A 25,294-nucleotide genomic window follows, 5' to 3' on the forward strand; every position below is an offset into this window, starting at 1 on the left:
ATTTAGACTCTCCCGTTTAATACCATGTATAAAATATTTGGATGACGTGAATAGATCTATTTTAAGTAATTTTTTAAAATAATTTCGACAAACGATGTTTTGCACCTTGTATATGAGACGCGAAATATACCTGATATAGACAGCCTTGCCAGAGATATAATTGAGCACAAGAGAGTTAGCTTTTCTGTTGGCTACACTGCTAGACAGTTGACAATAGATTCTGCACCATTTGTATTGTTTCCTTTGTGAGTACATTCATGTCATTGTTGTGAAAGTCGTATGTGGAGAAGTCATTGAGTTTTCTTTCCTTCAACATGCCAAGACCTAGTCTGAAGGTATTTAGAAAGCGTGTACATTGGCGCAAGAAAGTAAAGTGTACTAAAAATTCGTCTGATTCACCTTCATCAGTATCTGATGTCCCAGTAGCGACTAACCTCAACACTGGTAGTGATACATTGAGTGATGCTGCTGCCACTACACCGGAAAGTGCTTCAAGAAGAAAACCAGCTGGAATTGAAGAAGAATACAAGAAACTAAATGCTGGGACTACAAAATATGAGGTAAGTAAAGTCTCTTTATTATCAGACGTTTTGGAGAACAATGTGTGCTGCAAACAATGTGGAAAATGTGGTGTTTCATTGAAAATAAACTTACATGTAGGACTTGCTTGTGAATTAGAGTTGATGTGCAGTTATTGCAAACACAGTGTTACTTTCTTCAATTCCTCACATGTTACTGCAGATACAGGTAAACTATACGATATAAACATTAGACTGGTTTATGGATTACGGTGTATAGGAACGGGCAGGGCTGCAGGTGCCATGTTGTGTGGTGTGATGAACCTCCCTCCTCCACCTTCGAAATTTAACAAACACATAATTGCAATAGGCTCTGCTGTAGAAGATGTGGCACAGGAAAACATGAAAGATGCTGTTGAGGAAGCAGTTGTTGAAAATAATAATAGCAGAGACTTGTCCATAGCTTTTGATGGAAGCTGGCAGAAGAGAGGCCACACATCTCTGAATGGTGTAGTAACAGCTACAAGTGTGGACACTGGTAAGGTAGTTGATGTGGCAATACTTTCCAAGCATTGCAGATGCAAGGAGAAAATGAAAAATAAACATGAAGAGGAGTGCATGGCAAATTACTATGGGTCAAGTGGTGGTATGGAAGTTGCTGGTGTAAGAAGTATTTATCAACGCTCAGTAAAATGGTACAACGTTACATACATAAATTATCTTGGAGATGGTGACTCAAAGGCTTTCAAAGAAATTGAGGAACTGAGACCCTGTGGTAACGATGTGAAAATTTCCAAACTGGAGTGTGTTGGCCATGTTCAGAAAAGGATGGAATCAAGACTTCGACGGCTCATGGCTAGCATGAAAGGCAAGAAATTGAGCGATGGAAAAACTTTAGATGGGAAAAATAGACTGACAGATGCTACAATAGATCATATTCAGAAGTGCTATGGTCTAGCAATAAGACAGAATACAGCAGATGCAGAATTAATGAGAAGAGCAGTCTGGGCTCTGTTTTTTCATACAGCTTCAAACAATGAGAATCCCCAACATGGGCTATGTCCAAAAGGAGACGATAGTTGGTGCAAGTACAACAGAGGCAAGGTAACTAAGAAACAATACAATCACCCTCATCACCTGCCACCTGCCATAATGGATGAAATAAAACCAATATTCCGAGACCTCGCAGATATTAGTCTACTAAAGAAATGTCTTCATGGCCGGACTCAAAATCCAAATGAGTGTGTGAACCATGTGATATGAAATAGACTACCTAAAACTGTGTTTGTGGGTATAAACACGCTTCACTTTGGCGTTTATGATGCTGTTTCATCATTCATGTGGGCAATATGACAAAGTGCAAAGTTCTGCAGAAATTGGGGCTCTGTGTAGGACTACGAACTGCCGCAGCTATGCTTTGTTTGGACAAGGAACGGCTCAGGTCTTCAGATAATGCCATAAAAATATATTCAAAGATGGCTAGACAGCATAGCAGAGCCATCAAGAGGAAGCTGTAGGACGATTCTGATGATACAAGCTATGGAGCAGGCTTGTACTGAAGTAAAAACTTTGAAGCTAATTTCCCGTAACTTTAGTTGTTTTTGTGTATAAGGTACATTGTCTCAGGGCCTATTTATAGTAGAAAGATGAAATTTTCTGTAGTTGTGCCTTAAGACCTTCTAATATATCTAAATTAAAAGATATGTGGAATTATTTTGTATTAATGGATGTAAATTTTAAAATACTTGTTAAAATGTATAACTTTTTTTAACATTTACAAAAAATAAAATATTTGAAAAAGTATACATTATTTCTTTCAAAATTAATAATTCAGCATAAAAGCAGAACATATCTCTGCGTTCTGTGAAAAAATCAAGAGTATCGGTAAATTAACAAATGAGAAAATGTTCCTAACTTTTAGCTCAATTTAACATTGTAAGCATAGGGCGTTCCGTATACCCTTAAACCTAACTAACCTAAGGACATCACACACATCCATGCCCGAGGCAGGATTCGAACCTGCGACTGAAGCAGTCGCTCGGCTCCAGACTGTAGCGCCTAGAACCGCATGGCCACTCCGGCCGGCGCACACAAACAGCACCGTTGCCAACACATCTATAGCCTACACTAACAAGAAGCCTGTGTTATGAGGGTAATACGTAATAGGTTCTGACTTTAAGGGGATAGAAATTGCGAAGAGAGCCAATCGCAGAACATCTTGAGGAGAGACAGTGTGCAGACACTATTATATAATAGATGATGTGCAGAATTTAACCGGTCATACGGCAGCTATAGGTAACGACGAAGCGAGCGCGTATGAAGAAAAATTAGGCGAATGGAAGGTATAACGGAGCGAAACACCACCACTTGCTGACTGTGGAAAATATTCTGACTGTCCCTAATAATGATATTTTGTCTGCCACACATTCCAGTCAGAACGGAAAATTCTGGAGAACCATTTACACTGTGTGCATAAGGTGAACGTGGTAAGGTGCGAGGCAGCACTGACTAGTTTACAGAGAGGTTACAGATATTGAATGGTAGTGTTTATAGTCCACGTTATCAGGGTGCAGATATAAGAACCATAAAAAAAGAGTTTGTGTGAAAGTGTGATTCACGAGTTAGATGTGGAAGTAAGTGGAGTTAGTGCTGCCGTCATTTCTCTGTTTGTTGCTAACCAGACAAAGCACGAGTAAGCTTCTATGACAATCAAAATGTATTTATTTCCTTCGCTGGAGCTATGTAAGGGACCCAGATAATCAGTAAAGGAGTTGTTCCATTGATTTAGTTGCTGACTAACCTTTCAATGTCCCTGTCCAGGACTTTTTGAGTAAAGTAGTCTTTCATCTTCATCCTGGCTTAAAAATTACTGAATGTCCACCGTGATGGCTTTACGATAATATTTAAAAACCGCTGGCATCAAAAGTTTAGGAAGCCTGTGTTATTGTTTCGTTTCTAGTGTATGCTTAATATCGTAGATACAAGAATACTAATTATGGTAGATACTTAAATCATCAAAAAGCCCTGATTACCCTGTCAATTTAGTATCTTCATCCTGCTCATTACTGTCTTACCTGATGCCTTCACTAGAGTTGGACACGCCAGCCTCAGTCTGCCAGTCTTCCAAATTCTCCTGTTTCTAGGCTACGTTTGCCGTAACCCTTACATGTTGAACATCAAACTGAAATTTAGAGATCCTTATGGCCCACCTAGCTATCCGACATGTGTTGGAAGGCCTACCTAGAACCTGTCTAAGGGCTTTATTGTCAGTTTTCTGACTAAATTGATTGTGCTCTAAGTAAAACTACCATTTTTCGAGGGGAAAGTCTGGCTGATATGCTGAATATTTTCTTTGAAGAGGTGATAAGGCACAGGACACACTTGCAGTCTGCGGTCTCTCCTGCCCATCCATTTGGAACGACCCCCTGATGACCCCGCCCCCCTCCCTCTCCCCCACAATAGAGTCACTGGTTTGTGATATGAAACGGTTAGAAAAGACCAGGACTGCCAGTACTGCAGCACTGGCTAGCACTCAAATTTGCAGTTTTTCTTGCGTAACTGGTTTAGTGGAGCAGCCATCTGTGCAAAACTTGGTATGAATTTGCAAGACAAATTCACTATTCCAAAAAAGTCGTCTTCATCCCCAGGGTACTCTACATCTACATCTACATCTACATTGATACTCCGCAAGCCACCCAACGGTGTGTGGCGGAGGGCACTTTACGTGCCACTGTCATTACCTCCCTTTCCTGTTCCAGTCGCGTATGGTTCGCGGGAAGAACGACTGTCTGAAAGCCTCCGTGCGCGCTCTAATCTCTCTAATTTTACATTCGTGATCTCCTCGGGAAGTATAAGTAGGGGGAAGCAATATATTCGATACCTCATCCAGAAACGCACCCTCTCGAAACCTGGCGAGCAAGCTACACCGCGATGCAGAGCGCCTCTGTTGCAGAGTCTGCCACTTGAGTTTATTAAACATCTCCGTAACGCTATCACGGTTACCAAATAACCCAGTGACGAAACGCGCCGCTCTTCTTTGGATCTTCTCTATCTCCTCCGTCAAACCGACCTGGTACGGATCCCACACTGATGAGCAATACTCAAGTATAGGTCGAACGAGTGTTTTGTAAGCCACCTCCTTTGTTGATGGACTACATTTTCTAAGCACTCTCCCAATGAATCTCAACCTGGTACCCGCCTTACCAACAATTAGTTTTATATGATCATTCCACTTCAAATCGTTCCGTACGCATACTCCCAGATATTTTACAGAAGTAACTGCTACCAGTGTTTGTTCCGCTATCATATAATCATACAATAAAGGATCCTTCTTTCTATGTATTCGCAATACCAGAAACTTTGGGATAGCAGTAGTGCAAGACTGATATACTTACACTCCTTGCCGAGACACAGTTTGTCTTAAAAATTAATTTCACAGTGAGCGAAATTAGCTTTACATAGTCGCACAGTCAACCCTACTTCTCTTAATCGCTGCAAGACCTCTCTAGCATACGCCACATGGTCCTCAAAGATTTTATTAATAATGATCACATTATCTAAATAGTGATACAAAAACTTATAGATCCCAAAATCTTGTCTTACAACTGCGATAATATGGTGGCCCCTGTCGAAAACCCAAATGGCATACGACTCAACTCATAAAGATTCCAATCAGTACAGAATGCAGCCGCTGCTTTGGACTCCTGAGCCAGTGGAATCTGGTTATACGCTTGGTTGAAGTACAGGACGGTAAAATACTGGCACCCTCCCTCCAACCATGAAAAACACGTGTGCAAAACTGGCAGGGACACTGATAAAAGAATATTTTTTTTAAAAAATCCCGTAACTGACTACCAGCCGGAAACAGCCAATCTCAGGTTTAGGCACAAAAAGCGTAGGTGATGAATAGAAAGAGGTTGACGGTCGGATTAGCGCTTGATCCAGCAGTAATTTATTAATGATTTGGCCTAACTCCTTCATTCTGGGCGGCTATAGCCTACAGGGGACCTGCCTCGCTGGTTCTCGATCAGTGAGTTGTGTCTGTCAGTCACTTTCCTTGATTAAGCGTAATTTGGTCGTCAACACATCCAGGAAACCTTCGGTGACCTGCTGCAGCACTTCCGCTTGAGATTATGACAAATGTTTCAATGAAATCTCAGGTTTCTCAGCCACCGCTTCCAGGATACTCCTAATCCTACCTTACGCTACATGTTGACAAAAGGAAATACTCTAACGAGGGCAGAACTTAAAAGCTTACTCAAGACCTACCAAATCCAACACCAATCCTACCTTCTACATAAAATCACACCCCAGGATCGCTGGAGTGGTTAAAACATCAGTCACTAAAACCCAAATCCACCAAATGAATCCTTGAACAATGCAAACTCCCCTTCAATTGAAGACACGACGAATGAGTCAGTAAACAGATTGTACCATAATTGATACAGCACTTCCAGAATTTATTAGTTCCTCAATGATTTGTGTACAAACAAAGGGTAGGCAGTCGCGAGTAGTTACTGTCACACCTTTGCACTACGGAATAGCGATTCTCTTCACGCTTCCCGCCCCCTGCCTCCACTTCTTACGTGAATTTCCCTTTCTTCTTTACACTGCCTAGGGAAATGGCCAGTATTACCACATGGTAACATGTTACGGTCTCCATCTCCCACTTCTCCATTTGGGCATTCCTGCCTTCTATCACAGGTTCCGAACCCTCGCAATTTCGCCTCACGTCAAACAACCTGTGGTGTCACCGCCAGACACCACACTTGCTAGGTGGTAGCCTTTAAATCGGCCGCGGTCCGTTAGTATACGTCGGACCCGCGTGTCGCCACTATCAGTGATTGCAGACCGAGAGCCGCCACACGGCAGGTCTAGTCTAGAGAGACTCCCTAGCACTCGCCCCAGTTGTACAGCCGACTTTGCTAGCGATAGTTCACTGTCTACAGACGCTCTCATTTACAGAGACGACAGTTTAGCATAGCCTTCAGCTACGTCGTTTGCTACGACCTAGCAAGGTGCCATATTCAGTTACTATAATTACTACAAGAATGTATTCTGAACAGATAGTATCGTGAATCATGTACCGTCAAGAGCGACGTTCATCGTTAATGGATTAACAGATAATATTGTGAATCATGTACCGTCAAGAGCGACGTTCATCGTTAATGGATTAAATTTAAGTATCAAACTAATTACGTCCACTTTCAGAATTCTAATTCCTTGTCATGTTCCAGACCTCACGTCAGTATAGTTCTTCCCTCCTCACGCCAGCCTGCGTGAGCTAAAACGCGTGCATTTCGGCCTCCACTCGTAACACGGTGTTGGCTCTTCTGCTAACGCAAAACAACCTAATATTTTCGACTTACAAACTCAACTTCTCTAATTCTCTAATACTAAGGGCGCGGTAAGAATATCGACCTGTACTGATACCCAGGGTTTTAGTCCTTCAATTACACTGTGAATAATCAATATTTCATATACCTTTATCCGCATCCTTTGACACTGGTCAAAATTTCAGTTACACAACGGGAAAGGACTCATTCTCCCTTTGTACTAACAACTAATCTTTGTTTATTAGCTCACATATAAGCTTGTCCGGCAGAAAATAGTCACAACGATTTTTATGATCTAAAATAATTCCTAATACAAATGCTCGAATGTGTGTGTATTCCTTAGGGACCAAGCTGCTGAGGTCATCGGTCTCTAGACACTACTTAAACTAACTTATGCTAAGAACAACACACACATACCCATGCCTGAGGGAGGACTCGAACCTCCGGCGGGAGGGGCCGCGCAATCCGTGACATGGCACCTCAAACCGCTCGACCTAACTGTTCATTGGTCACCGGGTACAGCAACTCCGACAAATCCCTATCGTACACCTAAAATACGCTCACTCGCTCTTGCATTTAAACCAAAAACTGTGTAACGTATTACTATGTTTACGACGTTGCTCATCGAGCCATATACGCTATCTCGCATTTCTAGCTGCTTCTCTCACACAATTAATGATAAAAATTCAGAAATTCAGGGTCGCCACCAGCCCAAGCCCTTCCTAACCATTTAGGAAAAAAACGGAGCTGGAAAATTATTAGTTTAATTACACCAATAATTTAATTACAAGTATGCAGATTTCTTTAAGTAGCCAGATAAATAGCGCTCCATATCGTGCATGAAGCAACTTGATTAATTCAGGATTGGAAATCTGAGTAAGTGGGTAGAATCAACACCACAGAATTTATCTTTCACGTAGATTATTTATTGTAACTAAATATTTGGTTGCACATCCTAACTTCACATAACTGGCGCCTGACTAGAAATACTTAAGTAAGAATTACATGAAAATGTAACAGAGCACAATTTAACTACAGCAAGAAGAAACACAGAAAACGGGGGTGGGAGACAATGATACTATCATCTCCTTTGTATCCATACCATAAAAATATCTCAGTGAGATTCTCATTACGATTCTGCGCATGCACTATTCTGGACAGAGGTTTAACCCATGCACGAGGTTCCGCGATAATTATTCAACATACTAACTGCGTCTGCTGCTTGCAAACGACCGAACTAGAGCACGTGGTGCATTCAGAATTAACTATTGTGCTGCTTTTGCAGAAAGCGCACGAAAGAACAGATATTCTTGCAGAAATTACAGCTCATTAAACAAGCAAACTGTTAAAATAAAGCCTATTGCGGTGCCATGGTGGACCAGAAGGGTCATTGATTACCAAACACGCGGCACAAAATCGACACACAAAGACAAAAGCAATTGCCACAAAATATAAGATTAAAAATCATTAAAAAAAACTCACTTCGCACACTTCAGTTAAGCTGAAGACCTTAAGTATTTCACCAGTTAAACATAACGAAGTGCTAGCTCAACCTGCTTCCGATCACCTGAAACCCCCCTTAAGAGCTACGATCCGTACTCACCAAGCATTCACCGAAGAGTGCCCCTTTCTCTTTAGAGATTACCTAGCTCCCAGTGCAGCTGAAGCTACCAGAAATGTAGCCCTCCGTCACCAATCTCACACACAAAAACAGTCTTCGACTAAGATGGGTAAACCTGATCAGGTATTGGAAACCTAAGTTGGTCAACCTGTGCTCTCCTTCAAACGAGAAGCAACATCGTCTGCTCCCAGCAGACGACGACCAGCTCAGCGTTTCCCACAAAACAAAACCGAAACCCCACATTAAAACACACATATAATATCAATATTCAATAGGCCTTATTTGAGTGCTCAGTCTTTCTGGAAGAATTCATGAATTGAGCTAAAATCAGGTAGTAAAGTGAATAAGTTGTACCGAATTCACAAGCGTCTTATGAAACGTCTTCACAGAGACGTTTCAGCCGCATCACATTTTGTGTCTTTTGGGCACGTTCTACGGACAACTCCCCCACTGTCTGAAGGAGAAGCGACAGTGGATTAAGTAGCTTCGAGAAACTATTAGGCTCGTGCTTAAGTTCGTAGCGTTTCTGTTTTGTATATTGGTATTCCGGTTGATGTGGGTTTATTTATCGACTGTTATTTTGTATTTGAAGTTCACTGTTGTTGCTTGAGTTTACATATTGTCATTCGGAACGAGTGAATGGAGCTTTGGACGCTAGAAAATGAAATGCCAGGTGGAGAAATCGGAACATTTCCGACACATTCTTCTGTTTAAGTTCAGCAGTGGAGGCAGCCAGAAACATTTGCGCCGTATATGAGGATATTGCCACTGGACAGAACAAAAGTAATTGGTTTTTTTCGTATGGAGGAGGATCGTTTCGACATTAGTGACTCTCCACGCTCAGGAGGACCTTCGGGATTTGGTTAAGATAATTTAAACTCATTAATCCTCAATGATCCAGGTAATTGTACTCGAAAAGTGGCAAATGTGATAAACTGTGGAATGGTCACAGTTTATCACATTTACCATTCCACCATCGTCCGGCATTTTCATGCGATGGAAAGGTTCCAAAACAGGGTATATGGCTACCGGAAGCTCTTAGCCAAAACCATAAAAAATTAGCAGGTGCAACTCTGCTTGCTCGCCATCAGTTGGCTCGTGATCGACACTCACCATTCCCAACCTGTATCGTTACTGGTGACGAGAAATGTATTTATGCTCACATGAGGAAACGCAAGGAATGGTTGATCCCAAACAAAGCAGCAACCCCCCTACAAAGACCTGCACGCATGCAAAAGAGGTAATGTTATGTATCTGGTGGAAGAACAACGGCGTGGTGTACCATCGAAACTGACGCGTCTTGGGGACTCAGTCCAAGAACAACGACCAGGAAGACTGCGTGAAGTGATGCTACACCACGATAACGTCCGCCCGCATTCTGATAGACTGTCAAGAAACACAATACAGAAGTCAGTTTGGGAAGTCATTCCGCACCAACACCTGATCCTGCGCCGTCAGATTTTCACCTTTTACGCTCTCTATCCAACAGGCTTTAAGGAACTTCCTTTCCAGATGAAAATGGCTCAGCGAGTTCTTCACCTCAAAACCACGTGATTTCTACAGTCGCGGAATCGAAAAGTTATCCCAGCGTCGGCAGACTGTTGTAAGCAGCGAAGGAGAATATATTACTGATGACTAAAATCTCTATTGTGTGTATCTGTTCTGTTTACTAAACTTACAGAAAAACGCCACGAACTTACGCGTCAGTACTAAAGAATCGTGACCGTGATTGTTCTCTTCCTGTTGTTCAGTTACACTAAACTCGCCGGCACACATATCCGAATTCAAATCACACGTATATCCTACGTCCATATTATTTAAGAACTCACCCACTCTCTAGTCATACTTCATCATGCTGCTTTCCAATTTCTTTACTTGGATTAATGCATTCGATTGCATCTTAAAAGAGTTCTAATATCTTTAGCTCTTTATTCGCACGAAGTAATGGCCGCTATCGACAGGGGATCTCAAGTTGATTCCTTATTTCTAGATTTCCGGAAAGCTTTTGACACCGTTCCTCACAAGCGACTTCTAATCAAGCTGCGGGCCTATGGGGTATCGTTTCAGTTGTGCGACTGAATTCGTGATTTCCTGTCAGGAAGGTCGCAGTTCGTAGTAATAGACGGCAAATCATCGAGAAAAACTGAAGTGATATCAAATGTTCTCCAGGGAAGCGTCCTGGGGCCTCTGCTGTTCCTGATCTATATAAATGACCTGGGTGACAATCTGAGCAGTTCTCTTAGGTTGTTCGCAGATGATGCTGTAATTTACCGTCTAGTAAGGTCATCCGAAGACCAGTATCAGTTGCAAAGCGATTTAGAAAAGATTGCTGTATGGTGTGGCAGGTGGCAGTTGACGCTAAATAACGAAAAGTGTGAGGTGATCCACATGAGTTCCAAAAGAAGTCCGTTGGAATTCGATTACTCGATAAATAGTACAATTCTCAAGGCTGTCAATTCAACTAAGTCCCTGGGTGTTAAAATTACGAACAACTTCAGTTGGAAAGACCACATAGATAATATCGTGGGGAAGGCGAGCCAAAGGTTGCGTTTCATTGGCAGGACACTTAGAAGATGCAACAAGTCCACTAAAGAGACAGCTTACATTACACTCGTTCGTCCTCTGTTAGAATATTGCTGCGCGGTGTGGGATCCTTACCAGGTGGGTTTGACGGAGGACATCGAAAGGGTGCAAAAAAGGGCAGCTCGTTTTGTATTATCACGCAATAGAGGAGAGAGTGTGGCAGATATGATACGCGAGTTGGGATGGAAGTCATTAAAGCAAAGACGTTTTTCGTCGCGGCGAGATCTATTTATGAAATTTCAGTCACAAACTTTCTCTTCCGAATGCGAAAATATTTTGTTGATCCCAACCTACAAAGGTAGGAATGATCATCAGAATAAAATAAGAGAAATCAGAGCTCGAACAGAAAGGTTTAGGTGTTCGTTTTTCCCGCGCGCTGTTCGGGAGTGGAATGGTAGAGAGATAGTATGATTGTGGTTCTATGAACCCTCTGCCAAGCACTTAAATGTGAATTGCAGAGTAGTCATGTAGATGTAGATTGCCATAATGAGCACCCTACCCGTCCAGAGGCTTAATATTCCTTCTAAATGATTCTGCTGATTATGAGAAGGCCAAAAAACCAGTAGAGTGGGCAACACTCACCACACTCCGGACGGAAGGCGGGCTGCTGTTCAGACGCACCACGCTGCCTGCGTATCTCATCACGTAGGTCCAGCTCACGAATAGCGAGTTCATATTGCGCTTGCTCTTTCCTGAGGTCACTCGATCGCAGTACGTCCATTGTCTCCATTCCAGCAACTGTAACAAATTGGACACATTGTAAGGATCTTACAATTGCAACTGAAACAAATGTATTCCAATTGTTGTCTATCACCCATATAACCACTATTCGCTATCAGTGTAACGGTAGTGAGCTTGGGGATGAGATGTGGAATGTGCTGGAGGTAGCGTGGACAAGTAACATTTGAAAAAATATTTTACTAATAACAAGCACATCTAGCGTTTTACACCTTACTCCAAGAGCGACCTTAGAATAATCAAGACGGCACACATTAACCAACCAGAGTAATTAAGCTCATAAATGACAACACAAATCTTCTTGCACAAAAACTTGAGGGATTTAGCACCCAACAATATGGGTTCATCACACGGAAGTTAACCCTCAATAACACACTCGTCAGTTCCATACTTAGTCTTCTTCTATATACATAGATACACACTGAGGTGAGGAGAGTATTGGGATACCCCATAATATAGACTTGGACCTTCTTTTGCCCGGTGTAGTGCAGCAACTCGACGTGGCTCGGACTCAACAAGTCCCCTGCAGAAATATTGAGCCGTCCGTACTTGCCAAAGAGTTGTCAGTGGAGGATTTTGTGCACGAACTGATTTCTCAGACACATCCCATAAATGTTCTATGGGATTCACGTCGGGCTATCTGGGTGGCCAAAGCATTCACTCGCATTGTCCAGATTTTTCTGCAAACCAATCGCGAACAATTGTGATCTGGTGACAGGCGCACTGCCAACGATAAAAATTCCGTCGTTGGCTGGGAACATGAAGTCCATGAATGGCTGCAAATTCCGAATAGCCGAAAAAGCCATTTGCAGTAAATGAACTGTTCAGATGGACCAGAAGACACAATCCATTCCATGTAAACATAAACCACACCATTATGAAACCACCACCAGCTTGCACAGGCCTTGGATCCATGGCTTTTTGGGGACTGCGCCACACTCGAACCCTGTCATCAGCTCTTACCAACTGAAATCGGGGCTCATCTGATCGGCTCACGGTTTTCCAATGTCTAGGATCCAACCGATATGGTCACGACCCCAAGGGAGGCGCTGCAAGCGATGTCGTGTTGATAGCAAAGGCACTCTACATCTACATACACACTCCGCAATCCACCATACGGTGCGTGGCGGAGGGTACCTCGTACCACAACTAGCATCTTCTCTCCCACTCCCAAACAGAACGAGGGAAAAATGACTGCCTGTATTGAAAATGGCTCTGAGCACTATGCGACTTAACTTCTGAGGTCATCAGTCGCCTAGAACTTAGAACTACTTAAACCTAACTAACCTAAGGACATCACACACATCCATGCCCGAGGCAGGACCGTAGCGGTCGCGCGGTTCCAGACTGTAGCGCCTAGACTGCTTATATGCCTCTGTACGAGCCCTAATCTCTCTTATCTTATCTTTCTGGTCTTTCCGCGAAATGTAAATTGGCGGCAGCAAAATTGTACTGCAGTCAACCTCAATTGCTGGTTCTCTAAATTTCCTCAGTAGCGACTCACGAAAAGAACGCCTCCTTTCTCTAGAGATTCCCACCCGAGTTCCTGAAGCATTTCCGTAACACTCGCATGATGATCAAACCCACCAGTAACAAATCTAGCAGCCCGCCTCTGAATTGCTTCTATGTCCTCCCTCAATCTGACCTGATAGGGATCCCAAACGCTCGAGCAGTACTCAAGAATAGGTCGTATTAGTGTTTTATAAGCGGTCTCCTTTACAGATGAACCACATCTTCCCAAAATTCTACCAATGAACCGAAGACGACTATCCACCTTCCCCACAACTGCCATTACATGCTTGTCCCACTTCATATCGCTCTGCAATGTTACGCCCAAATATTTAATCGACGTGACTGTGTCAAGCGCTACACTACTAATGGAGTATTCAAACATTACAGGATTCTTTTTCCTATTCATCTGCATCAATTTACATTTATATATATTTAGAATTAGCTGCCATTCTTTACACCAATCACAAATCCTGTCCAAGTCATCTTGTATCCTCCTACAGTCACTCAACGACGACACCTTCCCGTATACCCCAGCATCATCAGCAAGCAGCCGCACATTGCTATCCACCCTATCCAAAAGATCATTTAAGTAGATAGAAAACAACAGCGGACCTACCACACTTCTCTGCGGCACTCCAGATGATACCCTCACCTCCGATGAACACTCAACATCGAGGACAACGTACTGGGTTCTACTACTTAAGAAGTCACTCGCGTCGGTCGTCTGCCGCCGTAGCCCATTAATACCCAATTCCGCCCCACTGACCTAATGGATACGTTCGTCACACGCCCCATTTTTGATTTCTGCGGTTATTTCATGCAGTGTTGCTTGTCTGTTAGCACTGACAACTTTATGCAAACGTCGCTGCTCTCGGTCGGTAAGTGATGTCCATCGGCCACTGCTTTGTCCGTGGTGAGAGGTAATGCGTGAAATCTGATATTCTCGGCACACTCTTGACACTTTGGATCTTAGACCACTGAATTTTCGAACGAACTACGACATGGAAAGTCCAATGCATTCTAGCTCCAGCTACCATTCTGCGTTCAAAGTTCGTTAATTCTCGTCGTGCGGGCTTAATCATGTCTGATAGTTTTCACACGGATCACCTGAATACAAATGACAGCTCGATCAATGCACTGCCCTTTTATACCTTGTGGACGCGATACTACCGCCATCTACGTGTGTGCATATTGCTATCCCTCGACTTTTGTCTCCTCAGTATACGTACAATACAATGATCCAGACATAAAGCAAACTTTTTTCTTGAGCAAAATGAATAAGCCAAATTTCAACTGAAATAATACGCGGCGCCAACTGCGCTTTGAATGTCTTGCCGCCATAGTTATATACGGCAACTGTTAATAAAACTACGCAATAGATTAAATATTACACTAAGCTATATGCTGTATCAACATACGTAACCAATTAAAGAAAAGTCTTCATGGCGCATTGCCGACAACTAGATGAGGGCAAAACCTGTTACTTTCCTGTCAACCACAGACTCAGTGAACTTATGCAACAATCAGAATCTGGAGGAACACAGTATTCTGTTCTAGATTTACTCTTCCATGTAAATATTAAATGATAAGTTTTACAACAATATTAAAAGAGTAATGCCATGCTGCGATCCAAAAGAGGAAACTGTACAGTCTTTTAATAAATTTATAATGTGTTCCGATTCATTTAATCGGAAATAGGACAAGTAATGAAATAGTTAAAAAGATCAATAACCCAATTATTATGTCTGCTACTACGGTAAAATAAAAGAAAAAAATGGTTCAAATGGCTCTGAGCATTATGGGACTTAACGTCTGAGGTCATCAGTCCCCTAGACTTAGAACTACTTAAACCTAACTAACCTAAGGACATCACACACACCCATGCCCGAGGCAGGATTCGAACCTGCGACCGTAGCGGTCGCGCGGTTCCAGACTGAAGCGCCTACAACCACTCGGCCACAACGGCCGGCAAAAATAAAAGAAAAGACATGCCTGTGACAAAGTCTTGCCGTACAAAGTCTTGTCTGTTCATCGCCCATAAATTGGAATGTCACTCATGTTCATAGTCACACACTATTCTCTAATTCACATTACTTTTCCAGCAAAATTTCGTTTATTTTTCCTTCGAAATCTCATATTTATGAGATACGGTTTACCAACATAACTTACACTTGATACCTACAGCTATGTGCAGAATTTCTAGATTTCAGTTATCTGGAAATTACTGCTTAGCAGTAAATACAAGCGAACATGTGCTAGTCAGCTGATCGCAGTTTCTCAAATAAATCTCCACTTTTTATGTACTATATAGATAATCTTCCATTACACATTTCTATCTACTGGATGTCTTGACTACATTTTTCCATATCTTAGTATGGGTTCCTACTTTACACTTGCTGCTGGTAACATGTTTTCAAACCCCGATGTAGTTAGATGCCTGTAATTTTATTGGTTCCGGGATGCAGAAGCAAATACGCCCCAGCAAGTGGTACATTTGCAATTTCAAATGGCCTTATGTGAGGCTCCCTCCACTTTTTAGTCTTTCTGTTTAAAAGTGAAGTTTTAGGGTCGTTTCTCAGTAGAACTTTTCCGGTCTCATAACGTTGCATTTTACCAAGCTTTTGTCAAAAAATCTCTTTCTGCTGCGGCTTTCTCAATTGGATTTACTAGTGTCTGTGTTACCTTTTGCTCCCAGGAAGTTTCGGTAAAGGGTTTACCCATTCATTTTTCTCAGCTTTTCGCAGCAGTAATTTATCAGGCGTTTAATTAACAGACGTGTGGGGCAAGTTGTTAACTATTTCTTCAAACTGACCAATGTAGTTTATCCGTTTGTTTCTTAGAGCAAATTGTTATAAGGAACTAGAGACGGGAAAACTCGTTCATCTTTGGGAACTAGTTCACTGGTGGGTCGTTCCTTTTTGACGACCACTCATTTTTACTCGTTCGCCATTCCCTTTTTATCTAATTGCGTGCTATGAGAATTTTAGATAAATTTTATTACCTAATGTAGACAGGTTGTTTACTGCGATATCCCTAGCTGAATGTGTCCTCATAAAGCAACACATTAGTCGGCTGACGTGATGGGCCAATGACCACAAGACAGGTAGGGAGAGCCCAAGATAAGCTGTACAGAGACACGAATTACGGAACCTGTTTATTATCCAGGGCACAAAACCGCAATCGTCATTTACTTTCGAGGTTAAGCTCGTAGTCACAGCAAATACAGTGTCTTGGGTTTCAGTTCGTTTGTAAAAAAATATATACATTTTTGTGGCTATTACAAGCATAAAATAACTGGAAGTAGACTAAACTATAATTTGTGAAACCAACATAAATAGTTTCTTCCACAATTTTTGGGTGTGTAAATTAACTACACCTCAAGTTCCATGCGGTGTGTAAGTGAAGATAAATTGGAAAGTTAGCGACTTCCGACACAGCAGCTGAGAAACTGCATACTAAAATTACAAGGTCTGTATCAGCAACAGCGGAACTACACAAATACGCTGCGACGTCGCACTTGTCAATGCTCTGAAGATTTTACAATCGAGAAAGATAACCAGTTTTCGATCAGCCAGTAGTTGAAAAGCGCTCCAAGATACATGCACGGAATCAATCAACAGTTGCTTGAGAAAGGGAAGATGTGAGCGAGCAGAAGCATGAGTGAAACGAATATGAAATGCAGAAAATCATTGAATTATGTATTAATGCCGTTAAAATATAAATTTTACGGGCAAAAGTATTTGAAAATAATAGAAAAGAAAAATCCACTAGTAGTTCAGTGCCGGTAATTTTACACTCATTTCGGCCGTTTAATTTACTGTGGAAAGTGGCAGGAAAAAGTTGTCAATGAAAACTCTCACTGAGTCGCTTTTCTGTTAAATCATTATTTTCTGTCGCTATGGTATAAAATATGACCACTTTTAGTGGTGTGGGAGTTTAGCACAATTCTGGTATATGCACAAGCAGTTCACGACTCTTCACAGAACATGGCGTTCGGAGACTTGTCTCCTCTGTAAAGTAGGACAGATGGTGATCTGTGGCATCTCTGCCGAAAGAGCACAATGCTGGTATATGCATAAGTGTTTCGGAGCACGCCCTTCATCATACATTGTTGAACGTGGGGCTTCGCAGATGCCCTCCCCAACGTGTTCACATGTTGATCCAATGACATTGTCAGTTACGATTGCATCGCGCAAGGCACCATCGGGATTCAGCCGTTGATCAGTGGAAACCTGTCGGCTCTTCGGGTGAATCACATTTTTGCTGTTCTAGGCGCATGGTGCTCTCCACAGCCGCAGTCATCGAGGTGAACGCATAGCGCGCCACGGACGCAGACTGCTGGGAGCGGTATTATGCTATGGGAGACATTCTCCTGAGTTTGCATGGGATCAGCTGACAGCTGTGAACCACCTGCGTCCTTACAGACTTAATGTCTTCCCCAACAGCGATGTCATCTTTTACAGTTTACTTCTCCGTGTCTCCGAACCAAAACCGTGCTAGAGCGGTCTGAGGCGCTTTATAATGTGAGCTCACCTCTTAGCAACAAACAATCCGGAGTTAATAACGTGCATCGAAACGGATACAGTGATTCGTGACCACAGAGTTGTTATAGCGAAAGTGTATATTGGAACCCCCAAATCCTCCAAAAATAAACGAAAATATAACTATTCAAGGAAGCAGATAAAAATTCACTTGACGCCTTCCTGAGAGACAATCTCCACTCCTTCCAAATAAACAATGTAAGTGCAGACCAGATGAGGCTCGAATTCAAAGGAATAGTATCGCCAGCAGTTGAGAGATTTATAACAAATAAATTACCGAACGACGGAGCTGATCCTCCTTGGTACACAAAACCGGTCAGAACACTGTTGCAGAAACAGCGAAACAAACATGCCAAATTTAAACGGACACAAAATCCCCAAGATTGGCGATCTTTTACAGAAGCTCGAAATTTAGCGCTGACTCCAATGCGAGATGCTTATAATAGTTTCCACAACGAAACTTTGTCTCGAAACCTGGCAGAAAATACAAAGAGATTCTAGTCGTATGTGAAGTATGCTAGTGGCAAGACACAATTCCTTCTCTGCGCTATAGCAATGGAGATACTATCGAAGACAATGCTGTCGAAGCAGAGTTACTAAACACAGCCTTCCGAAATGCCTTCACAAAAGAAGACGGACGAAGTAAATATTCCAGAATTCGAATCAAAAACAGCTGCCAACATGAGTAACGTAGAACTAGATATCCTCGGAGTAGTGAAGCAACTTAAATTACTTAATAAAAGCAAGTGTTCCAGTCCAGACTACATACCAATTAGGTTCCTTTCGGAGTATGCTGATGCAATAGCTCGATATTTAACAGTCATATAAAACCGTTCGCTGGGAGGAAGATCGGTACCCAAAGACTGGAAAGTTGCACAGGTCACACCAATATACAAGAAAGGTAGTAGGAGTAATCCACTAAATTACAGGTCCATATCATTAACGTCGATATGCAGCAAGATTTTGGAACATATATTGTGTTCGAACATTATGAACTACCTCGAAGAAAACAGTCTATTGACACACAGTCAAAATGTATTAAGAAAACATCGTTCTTGTGAAACACAACTAGCTCTTTACTGGCATGAAGTATTGAGAGCTATTGACAACGGATTTCAGATTGATTCAGAATTTCTGGATTTCCGGAAGCATTTGACACTGTACCACACCAGCGGTTTGTAATGAAATTGCATGCTTATGGAATATCGTCTCCGTTATGTGACTGGATTCCTGATTTCCTCTCTGAGAGGTCACAGTTCGTAGTATTTGACGGAAAGTCACCGAGTGAAACAGAAGTGATTTCTGGCGTTCCCCAAGGTAGTGTTACAGGCCCTTTGCTGTTCCTTATCTACATAAACGATTTGGGAGTCAATCTGAGCTGCCGTCTTAGGTTGTTTGCAGATGACACCGTCATATACCGACTATTAAAGTCATCAGAATGTCAAAACAAATAGCAAAACTACTTAGAAAAGATATCTGTATGGTGCGAAAATTGGGGACTAACCCTAAACAACGAAAAGTGTGAGGTCATCCACCTGAATGCTAAAAGGAATCCGTTAAACTTCGGTTACACGATATATCAGTCAAATCTAAAGGCCGTAAATTCAACTAAATACGTAGGAATTACAATCACGAACAACTTAAATTGGAAGGAACACATAGAAAATGTTGCGGGGAAGACTAATCAAAGACTGCGTTTTATTGGCAGGACACTTAGGAAATGTAACAACAGACTTACTAAGGAGAATGCCTGCACTACGCTTATCCGTCCTCCTTTAGAATACCGCTACGCGATGTGGGCTCCTTACCAGATAGGATTGACTGAGCGTATGGAAAAAGTTCAAAGAAGGGCAGCACGTTTTGCATTATCGCGAAATAGTGGAGAGAGTCTCACTGAAATGATACAGGATTTAGGGTGGACATCGTTAAAACAAAGGCGTTTTTCGTTGCAATGGAATCTTCTCACGCCGGCCGGAGTGGCCAAGCGGTTCTAGGCGCTACAGACTGGAACCGCACGACCGCTTTCTTTCAGGAGTGCTAGTTCTGCATGGTTCGCAGGAGAGCTTCTGTAAAGTTTGGAAGGTAGGAGACGAGATACTGGCAGAAGTAAAGCTGTGAGGACCGGGCGTGAGTCGTGCTTCGGTAGCTCAGATGGTAGAGCACTTGCCCGCGAAAGGCAAAGGTCCCGAGTTCGAGTCTCAGTCGGGCACACAGTTTTAATCTGCCAGGAAGTTTCATATCATCGCACACTCCGCTGCAGAGTGAAAATCTCATTCTGGAATCATCCCCCAGGCTGTGGCTAAGCCATGTCTCCGCAGTATCCTTTCTTTCAGGAGTGCTAGTTCTGCATGGTTCGCAGGAGAGCTTCTGTAAAGTTTGGAAGGTAGGAGACGAGATACTGGCAGAAGTAAAGCTGTGAGGACCGGGCGTGAGTCGTGCTTCGGTAGCTCAGATGGTAGAGCACTTGCCCGCGAAAGGCAAAGGTCCCGAGTTCGAGTCTCGGTCGGGCACACAGTTTTAATCTGCCAGGAAGTTTCATATCAGCGCACACTCCGCTGCAGACTTAAAATCTCATTCTAGGTGTAGAGTGTTGTCATGTTCATTTCACGCCACTGTAAGGAATTTGTCTTAAGAAATTCCCAATTCAGTGTAGTGACTGTTTCAATTTTTGATTCAAAACATTAAGCAGCCAGAATTAGGGAAAGAACCACAAATGTTATTTCAGTTTCTGGAAAGCCACAAGCGGGATACCACTATCGAGAACCTGATATATACATACGAAATTTTGAAAAAATTCTTAAATCGAAGTAATCAGCTTTGGCACAGGATCATGCTTGGGCATACATAGGGGCAAGGAAAATAACAAATAGAACATATTACAAACTATTCTTGTGGTGGTAATTCAAGCTCATCAAGGAACATAAACTTCTTCAATACGTTCACTGATGATCCAAAAAATTGTGATCGCCTGCTTAAGAGCTTCTTTGTCCGTCTTTGGAACGAAATACATAATTGATTTTGCGTATCAGAGATCCGATGGTTTGTTGGTAGACTGTTTGGAGGTATGTGGCATTAGATGTCAACGTACAGGTCATGTAATTGTCACAAATAATGGGCCGCTTATTTGCGTACGCTGTGATGGCGCGCGAAAGCGGCCCAGATAGGTTCCATACGATTTACATCAGGTGAATTTTGCCGCCGAGACATCTAAATCTACATTGATATTCTGCAAATCCCATTTAACTGTCTCTATTATTCCAATCTCGAATAGCGCGCGATAAGATTTCATGAGAAGATTCAAAAATGGTTCAAATGGATCTGAGCACTATGGGACTTAACTTCTGAGGTCATCAGTCTTGCGAGAGCTTCTGTGAAGTTTGGAATGTAGGAGACAAGATACTGGCAGAAGTAAAGCTGTGAGGACCGGGCGTGAGTCGTGCTTCGGTAGCGCAGATGGTAGAGCACTTGCCCGCGACAGGCAAGGGTCCCGAGTTCGAGTCTCGATCGGGCACACAGTTTTAATCTGCCAGGAAGTTTCACTCTACACCTAGTTACTAAGCGTCTAAGCTAAACGTTGTGAATTACCCGTCTGAGACAGGCGTCAAGCTCACGTAACACTATGATAAATAATTTTAAAAAAAACGAGGAAAAGAAGATATATATACTTGAAGATGTGCCTGATTATTCGCTTAAGTCTCTAACGTGAAGAAAAAGGACACTTTATCGAGGAGCAGGTACAGGGTGTCCCACTCCTCCTTGAATTAAAAGACCCAGGGAAAAAAACCACAGTAGGTAGGACAGTGAAAAATGCACCACAATGTAGAGCATCTCAAAGAATTATTTATTTATCATCGATACGCCTCTACGTGTGAACCGTTTGTAGCACGAAGAATATCGAGTCTATATTCAATTACTTGCCAAGTTCCTTGTAATATTTCCTCTGTTATTGTTGCAATCGCATTAGTGATATGATGTCGCAACGTAGGAATATCGTCCACTTCGGTCGCATACACTCGGTCCTTCACGAATCCCCACATGAAGAAATCATGCGGCGTAATGTCAGGTGAAAGTGGTGGCCAGGCAATGGGTCCTCCGCGTCCGATCCGACGATTGGGGTATACCCTATCCAGGAACTTGCGAGCAGCCGTTGACCAATGCGGCGGAGCTCCATCCTGTTGAAAAATGATGTTCAGTTGCAAGTCTTGTATCTGAGGGTACACAAACTGCTCCAACATGGCCATATACACTGACTCATTCACTGTTTGTTGCGCAAAGAAGAACGGTTCAACAATCCTGTCGTGCATTAGCCCGCACCAGACTTTTAATTTAGGGCTACCACGAACATGTTCAATGACAATGTGCGGATTTTGCGAGCCCCAAATCCGAACAGTATGCCTATTAATCCTCCCTGACAGATGAAAGGTTGCCTTATCTGAGAATAAACATCTTTACAGGAAGCTGGCATCCATACCAATACACTGCAGCATATCCGCAGCAAATTGTTGTCCGCGTGGTTTGTCATTCGGCGTCAGATGTTGCAGAATTTGCACTTAGTAAGCACATATACGAAGACGCTGGTGAATAACACGATGCAGTGTTGATCGAGGTACATCAAGTTGCCTAGATGCTTGACGAATTGATTTACGTGGGCTTCTGAGAAATGTTTGTCTGATGTCCTCCACTGTCTCTTCTGAAACTCCGTGGTGTGCATCACCAGAATGTTTCAGAACACTTCCTGTTGCCAGAAACTTCCTATAGCATTCCTTAATTGTTTTCACATCAAGTGGATCACATTCATACACACGACGATAATTTCTTTGCACAGTTAGCCGCGATTTTGTTTCTGCAAACCACACTACTGCTTGCACGCGCTGTTGTGGAGTCGCCATTTTCACTTCATGCGACCACGCTGCACTCTGGCAACGATACTTTGCACTTCTGATGCGGGAATATAAATTCTTTGGGTTGCTCTACAAATTGGTGCATTTTTCATTGTCGTATCTACTGTGGTTTTTCTCTCCTGGGTCCTTGAAGTCAGGGAGGTTTGAGAGGGACACCCTGAATGTTTAAAAGAAAATGTGATTTTCTTGTCATATTTGCCTCACCCACATAGCAAATAGTAGGTCTGTGGTTTTTAATATTAAAGTTAATGCAGCAATACAGTGCTCCTAATTAAGTTGAAATTAATGAAGTTGTTTGCTGAACAGGTACTTCTGAACAACCATTTTTGAGACAAAAACTAAATACCATTTTACTGCATTCTACGATTCTTCAAATGGAGATGCAGCCTTTCACCTTTTTCTGCTTAATGGAAAACATGAACAATTCATTTATTTGTGCAAAGAAACCAAACTGTTGGGTAGCATAAGGAAACAACCAAGCTTGAAAAATAAGGGCCTCCCGAAACGTTATGTTTTAGTTTTGGTGAGAAAACAACAATAGCAAGCTTTATGTAAGCTTTCTCACACTACAACTGCATCTCGTTTAGGTGCATAGGTTCATCGTTAGTGGTCTCTATATCTATATAGTTACTCCGGGACAGTGACTTCCTCTAATTCTACGTTTGCAGCACATCCTTATGAGGCTACTCGTTAGGTGAAACATGACATGAGGCTGTCTCCCTAACAATTCGCCTGCACGTAAATTCATAACACACACACATCTTCAGAAGTTGCAACACTGGTTTAGCAACGCCATAAAACAACAGACTCAGTAGAGAACATCAGAACGCGAAAGACACAACCAATGACATACATGCATATATTAAACAATCAAAAAGAAAAAATTAACTTGAAAAGAGACATGTCAGCTGATGTGCATCATTCAAAAATGGTTGATAATTTTATAATATCTGCCTGGACGCATGCTTGACTTGTCATTAGAAGTATCCAAGTTTCTAAATCTTGGCAGGGTCACCATATTACGCAAGATTAATGTGGACTCCAGCTTAACTGGTCAGTTCAAAGCCGGCTCCTATCTGAATTATCAGGGATAATAGCACCATCCATGCATTCAGATAGCAGTATTAAAATTTTGTGTAATGTATAACACACTATTGATATCACTTTTGTATTAATTCTTAAATGATTCCAACTATTGAAAAGGCACCATAAGTCCAGATATGTCCACTTTAATATCTCTCATGAGCACATGAATGCGAAGTAAAATCTACAGGATATTTACATATGAGAGAGAAAGAAAAAGTATTTATAAATATGGGAAAGAATCACCTGGATTGTATATTAAATATCTGAGAGTGGGCCGCAGGAAACTGATAAGACAATACGTAAATTATCACATCTAAGGATCTCAGTCAAATACACGTTCATCAGTGGTGGCGAAACAATTTCATGGATCATGTTATAAGAAGGGTATGTTAAGCAGACAGACAAGAAGTTAATGACTTTTCAATGTCAATAAACTTCGCCAACAGCCGTATATTTTGAGATATTTCATTCTGAAAGCAACCAGTTCCGGCAATTCATTTTACCATCTTTAGGCCCCACACGCTTTTATCCAAATAACGAACGTATCGTATAGCACCATATTGTGAATTTCAATCGTTATATAAATACTGCATACGAAGAGTTGCTGTCAGATCTTCGTATGAAGTATTTGTATAACAATTCGAATTCACGATACCCAATGTTATATGGCGCTATACGATACGTTCGTTGTATGGATAAAGGTGTATGGGGCCTGAAGATAGCAAAATGATTGCCAAAACTGATTGATTTCGGAATAAAACAAAATATCTCAAAATATAAGGCTGTTGGTGAAGTTTATTGACATTGAAAAGTACTTACCAGCCGGTGTCCCCTGGCCCTGACGGACCAACAGAGATAGATGTTAATGATGTACACTTGGCACTGCAAGAGCAATCTGGCAGAAATACGTGGTCACAGTACACTAAGGTGTTGTCCTCTCGTGCATCAGAGAAAAGAACTAATGGAATCGTTGGCATGCAACAGAATAAATCACGCATCTCCATAAAATTTCTTCGGGACTGATAACGGCTGCTCGAACCTACATCCTATCTACTTCTGATTTACTTCGACCACCAGAGCGCAATTCCACTTCTAATCGAAGAGTCGCCGTTAGAGTCTGAAGGCAGCGACTGTGCCCATTGGATTTGATACCAGTATCTGAAGGCAGTCTCTCCATCGGAATCTCATGTCGGAAAGTCTACCTCCGTCGATACCGGAAGCCAGAATGCCCGTCGGAGTCTGAAGTCACAATGCAGAAAAACCTGACTTCTCTACTCTCCTTGGCTCCCTGAGGAAAAAACTTCATCTAGACTTGTATCAGCCCATCAAAACAGATAAAAAGTGGTTATCCTCTGAGATGAGAGGAGATCGACATTTCTAAATCCTCTCCTAAATGGTTTTTGAAAATAACCAACTGGGCGTTTCCACCCAAGAAGGGAAAGCTTGTTTGTAACCTACC

General features: G+C 42.2%; 1 protein-coding gene across 1 annotated transcript in view; it reads left to right on the plus strand.

Annotated features, from left to right (window-relative positions):
• The first annotated feature begins 314 nt into the window (after positions 1-314).
• The window catches only part of LOC124622696 (modular serine protease-like), a 156,782-nt gene continuing 131,802 nt past the window's right edge, over positions 315-25,294 (plus strand). Inside the window, exon 1 of the mRNA XM_047148486.1 lies at positions 315-560. Coding sequence (XP_047004442.1) covers positions 315-560 — 246 coding nt within the window. The remainder of the gene's footprint in view (positions 561-25,294) is intronic.

Source organism: Schistocerca americana, chromosome 7, assembly GCF_021461395.2.
Source record: "Schistocerca americana isolate TAMUIC-IGC-003095 chromosome 7, iqSchAmer2.1, whole genome shotgun sequence".
Lineage (NCBI taxonomy): Eukaryota > Metazoa > Arthropoda > Insecta > Orthoptera > Acrididae > Schistocerca > Schistocerca americana.